The following is a 7,845-nucleotide window of genomic DNA, read 5'->3' on the forward strand; positions in this document are numbered from 1 at the left end:
TGGAAGCAGCATACAGTGATGATAAATATTGAAGATGCCTAGCATTAACACTAGGTTCATGAGATTTGTCAATCGTCTCATTACATGCTATGGACCATCAAACACAGAAGAAGAAACAGAGATGGAGTTCCTTACACTATAATCCATCCATTTTTCTTCCCTCCTATCAAATGAAGGAAAAGTTATTTTCGTCCCTCTTACCAAACATATTGTTATGGATTTTTTTATTCGTTACATTGCAATCACATATTCATTTGATGAATATCTTCACTGTAAGAATAGAAAAGTTTCAAAGATACAACAATACCGAAACTTAATGTGGAACTCTCTCGATTCATGCCAATGCCATCCAAATCATTGCGCAAGGTCTAAACTTATGTGCTAGCAAAATTATCATCAAACTTACTGGAAAGGGATAAATTATTCAAGTCAAAGGAAAGAGTACTTATTTCATAAAGATAGGACGTTTTAGTTCATAATGTCAGGCTATCAGCCATGAACCACAAACATCTGATTGCACCACAAAATAGTTCAGACATACGTATTGCAAACCACAAACCTTTTTTTTTTCTTTTTTATTGAAAGGAACTCACAAAAAAGCAACATAAGATGATAAGCAGGCATCAGTTTTTCTTGGCAATGAAAAGGCCCCATCTCTGCTCGCCAGATGAGCTCCTTATCAGCTTGGCCTTCCATCCACCAAGTATATCATCATAGTCTTCCTGGATATTGAAAAAAGAATGAGTACCACTAGTGAAGGAGAAAAAAAATCTCCAGGTTATTAAAATGATGTAAACACTCACTTGAGAAAAGCTAGAGACGAATGCATCCTTGTCCTTCTCGACTTCATTTAATTCACGCTGCAGAACTTGTAGGAACTGAAACACAAATAAACCATCCATTTAGGTCTGGAAGCCCAACACAGTTCATAATTTCACAAGTATACAAAAAAGAAAAAAGGGATAGGTTTATCTGAACCTGTTCAGTCCGATCCTCTGCAATGACCTCATCAAAACCAGCATCGCTAAGTATCTGCAAACAATAAAAAAAATGCAAAATGATAACTCATGATGTCAGAAATTGTTAATAAATAACACAAAGTATATGATAACAACAAATGATTATTAATTTGAACATACCTGGCCATATGCTTCTACATCATGGAGATCATACCCTCTCTGCTCGATGTACTCAGCAAATTCTGATGATGGAGTTCCAGCATTTTTGCAGTAATCACTAATAAGAACTTTTCCCCCTGGCTTCAACCATTTGTAGAAAGATCTAAATAGTGCAGGTTTGTCCTAAAAGTAAATTATAGATACGGAATGTAAGAGAACAACAAAGTGGACCTAGGAAAACCCAAATGATTGACAATTATTCATATAGTTGATCAGGACATGAAGTAGAATGAATGAACCAAAAGAAATGACAAAGCAATTATCAAGAGTTTGACTACATCAAATTATTTTAATTGTCCAATAGATAGCAGCTTTCCCTGCAGAAATCCTCATCTTGATGCTTATGTTAAACCTCTAAATCTTTAAATCATTCCAAGGGAAAACTTTTATGAATTATACAGAAAATTATCAAAATGCTCAATAAAAATAAGCCCTCTGGTAGATGAGGTATCTAGTCCTCTTACTTGAATGTGTAGAATGGTGTCACGGCTGTAGATAACATCAAAACTGTTGTCCGGATAAGTCTTCTTAGTGCAATCAGCAACTTCAAATTCCACTGAGCAATTCATGCCAATAGCTCGTTCAAGAGCAAAAGAAATCATATTTATGGAGAGATCGATGCCGACAACATGGACATCAAATTTCTCTGCCATATAAAAGTCACCTCCACCAATGCCACAGCCAACATCCAGAACCTTTTGGCCAGGCTTGAGATCCAACTTCCCCACAAATTCTTTTGTTGTTTCTGCTCAAAAACAAGTTTCATTTTAGGGGGATGACCAAGTAAAAAAATCGACTATCATAAGGGGAACCAAATCAAAGTGCTAAGCTTGAGGTATAATATGGAGTTAAGAAAAGACCTTGAGATTATAGAACAACCATATTTACCTAACATACAAAAGATTGACCATAGCCAGATATGCTTTACCTAACATACCTAGTATAATCACATTATTTGATACATATAAAGCTTTCAACTACATTAATTATGGCCATGGATGCTATTTTGAGGTTCAGAAATCACATGAGAAAAGATGAAAATTCTACTCCAAAAACCATTTCTGCTACTAGATAAAAAAATTCCCAGAGAAAGCTTGTTGTATGTAGTATTACAATATGCATGTTGAAGGCAATTGTTTCATCTTTCTTTGCCTGTGTTCTCTACTAATGTGTAGTGAATTCTTTTTAAATAACAAATACAAAAATTTGGTCGAAAAGGGATACCAATTCCTCCTGTGCTCACAAAGCCTTCTCCAAAGACACGCTCATAACGGAGTATGCCACTACATTTGTACTGAACAGTGTCCAGAAAGCGCTGGAATCCCCTATCATTATCTGAACTGACTTTCTGCCATATCCAGCAAATCTGCATTATGCAAACAACATATTGCATCTTGTCAGTAAATCAATTCAATACTCAAAGAGAAAATAATAATAATAAAATAGATCGCATTTTATTGCCTGATTTTGATTCCTTTTGTTCCTAACATAAGCTCCGATGCACTTGCAGCTGACTAGAGAAAGTTCAAAAGAATTTCCTGACGTATCAGTTGCATGGCATTCTTTAAAAACCTGCAATAGAATACATGACAAACATCTGTTTAGAAAAGTATGAAAGATGAGCTCCCTATACACATCCCAATCATCCAAGCACATCTAATTAATGATAGATGGGAGGAAACCTTTGTGTAAAATCTGGGCTCACGGTAGTGAGTTGGGTTGTGCTTTCGCTTGCAGTCACCGGATTGATGAAAACAAGACTCCCTGAAGAAAATATATCCACCAACCTTCAGCCATTTCACCATCCTTTCTGCCAAATTCTCAATCTGCATGTAATGATGGTTTTAGACAAAAATATATTCAAAGAAGCTGGTTAACTTGTGATTCCAAAGCCAGAAATGTACTAGCCAAATTAAGAGGAAAAAAAATTAAAATTATACTGCTAATACGCCTCTATAACTCCTGTATGTTATTATTGGAGAAGATGATATGAACTCTATTTAAGAAAGTATATGTACATATTGAGCATGCATGATATCCAAATAAACATCCAGTTCAAAGAAAAAGGAGACAAAAACCTAGCACAAGGAATTTGCTCCAAAGCAAGTAGACCTGTTTGTGTCAGTAGTTGTCTGTGTCTGTGTGATGACTCACAAAAAATGAGGGATTAAGCCCAACTACTTGAGAGACCGTAAAAAATATGAACGTTCCTATTCAAAGTCATTTCAACAGTTCACTAAAGCAATGGCTTAAATAATCCAGGTTCGGCCTAACAGTTGTTATCAATCACTACGAGAGTTAAGGCCCAAGGTTCAAATCCCCCTCGACCTCTTTGGACTTCCTTGCATGTGCCAAAAAGATGGAAAGCAAAGAATGAAATTTTGCAACTAAAATTACCTCTTTATCTGAAAGATACATTAGCAGCCAATTTGAAAATATCAAGTCCAGTGATCCTTCGGAAAATTTCAAATCTGGGGAAGTCACGTCAGCACAGAGGAATTTGGCATTCTTATAATGTCCATTGATGCTTTCATTCTGCAATTAAGTAATTCGAAAGTGAAAATCTAATCAAGCCCCTTATAAAATAGCAAACTAAACAATTTCTGTCAGGTTGAGTTTTCAATCACCTTCTTTATAACGCTCTCAATGAAGTCTAAAGCTATAACATGACCAGCCTTCTGAGCTAATTCACCAGTAAATCGACCAATGCCAGCTCCTAGCTCCAAAATGGACTTCCCCTCATATGGTGGGAGTAGAGAGAGCACCTGCATATATTAACAATGAACAACTAGGAATCTAAATAATAATTGAAGGTTAAAACCAGGCACAAAAGAAATAGCAGCAATCTAATAACAGTTAAAAGGAAATAAGAAGCATCAATGCACATTTAACTCTATCATGTCATAATAACAAACAGAAATTTTTATAAATAGCAATGTTAACTGAAATTTAGAAACATAAAAATATATATAATTAAACAAAATCATGGAAAAGTTTACACTAAGAATACGTATAACCATCTTCAATTTTTTAAGCGCTTCTTTAAAAGCAGAATCTCAACACTATTATATAGCAAAACTTATTTTTCAGGATTTACATCAAGCATTAGCTGAGGTTAGTGCTAAATAAGGGGAAAAAGGTCATTTCCACTAGAAGCGAAGAAACTCGGCACGCCACACAAAAATTAAGACTGTGGGCATCAGGGTACAAATTGTTTCTCACTTCTTTTGTCAATTTTTCTAATGTTAACAATTCGTTTGGGACTTTTTCATGGTACATTTAGGCATGCAAACTCGTTCCAAATAAAAAGTAAGAACATGGGTATGACGTAATATAGTGTCTGTTTGTGTATATATATAATTTTACATAAAAATTTGCACGATTTAGAACACAGTGAACTAATTTATGTATCGAATTTATACCATTAGAACAGTTCACTATACTGCTGAAAATTAAAAATTTAATATATTTACCAAGAGAAAGAAAAGAAGTAAATATATAAACGACTTAAATAAAGTTAAGTGATGACTTAATGCCTTAAAAAGATATAGAAAAAAAAAAGTCAGTGGCAAAATAAAACTAAATGAACAGAAAAGGAAAAGAAAAAGAGATAGAGAAAAAAATGATTACTTCCGGACGCTCTTCTTTGTCAAGATCAGCGGCTTTGGAGTCAAGCATCATAGCCTCCACTGTCAAATCGAGTGAGTGCTCCATCCAATAGTCCTTTTGAACCTCTCGCTCATCTGCTACAACTCCTATCATTTTTCAAACAATCAAATTTCGTTTTTTCTTCTTTTACTTATATGTCAAATTAGAGATCCATGTTCTCGCAAATGTCTGTTAAATTTGTCCATCATTTCCATCTCTTTCTTCCGTTTTTCTGTTCAAGTTCAAAAATAATGCAACAAGTTTTAAACGGAGCCAGAGGTCTCACCGTTAGCCGCCATGGTTAAATGCAGAAGATCTCTAGCTAGCTTTTGGGAAGAAGAGGTTTGAGGATTTTTTTTTTCCCTTTTAAATATTCAAATGTGAAGAGAAAACAAGGATGGGAAAACGGAGCTAAAATCCCTCAACGGCAACACGAGATCTGGAAAATGTCCTTGATCTACGGTTGTTAGTTCTTCCCCTCTGCTGCATCACACGCACAAATGCAGCACAACGAAAATACAAACACTACTTCTCTCCAAATCTCTACTCTTTTTGCACATCTGTTTTTGTTGTGAGATCTTAGAGCTCGCTTCAACTGACCTTTTATAGAGCGACGGAGGGGCAAGGGCGGTCATTTTTATTTCCCTTTTTTTTTAATTCTTACTTTTTATTGCATATTAAGAAAAAATATTTTATTCTATAACATTAATAAATTATTATAATAATTAATATAGGATCTGCAAAAAATTGCAGAAGGAAATATAATAAAAAGACTAATATTCTTTTTCTTTTATATAGTTGTTATTAAATTGGCCTTTGAGTTCGGTGACAGGCTCTTTGAGGGGAACGGGGTATCAAATGTCCCAATGAGCACGTGACACGTGGTGGGCCCTCATCTCCCTATTATTATTGGCAAAGGTTTTGTCATGTTATGGCAGTTCTTGTTGGATACCAAAATTTTTTTTATGTGGTACCATGATACACGACAATTTCAGTAGGATCAGACGCACCATGAAAATCTTCAATGCTGCAGAAATATACGTTTAAAAATAATTGATATAATATTTTAGAAGCCTTTCAATGATTCAAAAAATTTTTACTTTTTTTAACTCAAAGTCTTTATATTTTTATTTTTAACCAGATGCATTGCTATAACTATTATTATTTAAAATAATACTTGTCATTATATAATGTTGACGTGAAAAATAAAAAATAAAAAATAATCATATTATCTCGATATATCGAGCATGCCATGTTAGTGTTATTAGAAAAGTAGTTGTAAAAAGACTATGAGCTTGTTTGATTTAGTTTTTTTTCTAACTTAAAAGCTATTGTAAAGTTTTTATGAAAAATAATAACTTTTAGAATTAAAGGTGAAATTGTTTGGTAAACTGTTTAACAAAATAAATTATATAAGTTCTAATTTCTGTTAAAATTATCATAAAGGATATTCATGTCATCTTTAATCACCTAATAAGCTATAACGTAACGCTTCAAGTTTAGACATAATTTCAGATGTTAAAATCAATAAAAATATAGAACAACTCTCAAATTTGTATAGTAGCAATAATATTAGATTTTTGTTGATCTAGCAAGAAATTGGACTATGATACTTCAATTCTCAAAAAAAAAGAGAAAAGAGGAAATGATGTATTTAACATTCAAATCTTTTTTGGTGAAAAAGAGAGAAAACCTTTAAATAGTATCTGAATGCAATTTTAAATTTTAGATTTTTTTTCTCTTAATCTTTGTAAGAACAAAAAAAATTCTAATTTTGATATTCTGTTATTGGGCCTCCTGTTTTTTTTAGTAATTTTTGTAGAGAGAGGTAAAGGAGAGGGAGATCGCGATTTACGTTGAAGAATGGTAATTTGTAGAGAGAATGAGAGAAGAGGGAGATTGATTGAGAAAAATGTTTTTTTTTTTTTGAAAAATTGATGTGGTTTTAAAAGAAGATAAGAGAAAGCTCATCTCTGGAGCTTTTTTTTAAGCTCTTTTTCTAAAAATTTTGTTCTTTAAAAAAAAGTTACTTTTTTTAAGAGCTTTTCAAAAATCATATTTGGCATAACTTTTACTTTCAAGAGATAGATAAGGTGAAAAAAAATCAAACCAAACGGCACTATAATTTATTTTTTTTCTTTTATATAATTTTTATTAAATTGGCTTTTAGGTTTGGTGACGGGATCTTTAAGGGTTGGGGTATCAAATGTCCCAACGAGCACATGACACGTGGTGGGGGCCCTCATCTCCTTATTATTATTGGAAAAGGTTTTGTCATTTTGTCGCGGTTTCTGATGGATACCAATTCTTTTTATGTGGTACCCTGATACACGACAATTTCAATAGGATCTAATCGACCTACCATGAAAATCCTCAATGCAGCAAAAATATAGGATAATACATGTCTTACATTTAAAAATAGTTTGCATAATATTTTAGTGTATGTTTAACTTGATTTTTTTTTAATTTATTTACTTTTTAAAAATAAAAATCATGTCAAACAAGATTTGAAGAAACTTTTTAAAAAAAACTAATGTTTTTTAAGGAACACAATAAAAAAAAAAAAAACCTAAAGAAAAACTCTAGATAAAAGTTTTTCTTTTTTGTTTTTAATAACATATAAGATTTTTAGGAAATACCTTTGTCTTACATTTAAAAATAGCTGGTATGATATTTTGGTGTTTGTTGGGCTTGATTTCTTTTTAATTTATTTACTTTTTAAAAGTAAAAATCATGTCAAACAAGATTTTTAAAAACTCTTTAAAAAAAAGTTTTTTTTAAGGAACATAATTTAAAAAAAACGTTTAAAGAAAACTCTAGATAAGAGCTTTTTCTTCTTTTCTTTTAAAAACATATCAGATTTTTAGGAAATACCTTTCTCTTGCAATCGATCTCTCTTATGTCACGACCCGAAATCTCCCTCGGGCCCATGACAATCGCCACGACGTCCCGATTGACATTCATTGCCCGGAATGCCAATCGGAATCTCGCAAGGCTTACATATCAATTTCTTGCATTT

The 7,845-nt window shown here is 32.8% G+C and overlaps 1 protein-coding gene across 2 annotated transcripts; it reads right to left on the reverse strand.

Annotated features, from left to right (window-relative positions):
- Positions 1-420: 420 nt before the first annotated feature.
- Positions 421-5,401, reverse strand: LOC18604331 (phosphoethanolamine N-methyltransferase 1). Of its 2 annotated transcripts, none has more exons than XM_007036740.3 (12): positions 5,113-5,401; positions 4,809-4,933; positions 3,806-3,943; positions 3,576-3,713; positions 2,861-3,004; positions 2,640-2,750; positions 2,403-2,544; positions 1,643-1,923; positions 1,140-1,301; positions 979-1,032; positions 804-878; positions 421-722 (listed from the first exon to the last, which is right to left on the reverse strand). In XM_007036740.3, exons 1-12 carry the CDS (start codon positions 5,123-5,125, stop codon positions 624-626), a joined length of 1,482 nt encoding a protein of 493 aa, XP_007036802.3. In that variant the 5' UTR covers positions 5,126-5,401; the 3' UTR covers positions 421-623. The 2 variants fall into 2 exon arrangements, with proteins under 2 accessions (XP_007036802.3, XP_017973668.2); XM_018118179.2 differs by having other exon boundaries at positions 4,809-4,921; positions 5,113-5,279.
- Positions 5,402-7,845: the final 2,444 nt, after the last annotated feature.

Source organism: Theobroma cacao, chromosome 3 (assembly GCF_053813885.1).
Source record: "Theobroma cacao isolate CCN51 chromosome 3, ASM5381388v1, whole genome shotgun sequence".
In the NCBI taxonomy this organism is placed as follows: Eukaryota; Viridiplantae; Streptophyta; class Magnoliopsida; order Malvales; family Malvaceae; genus Theobroma; species Theobroma cacao.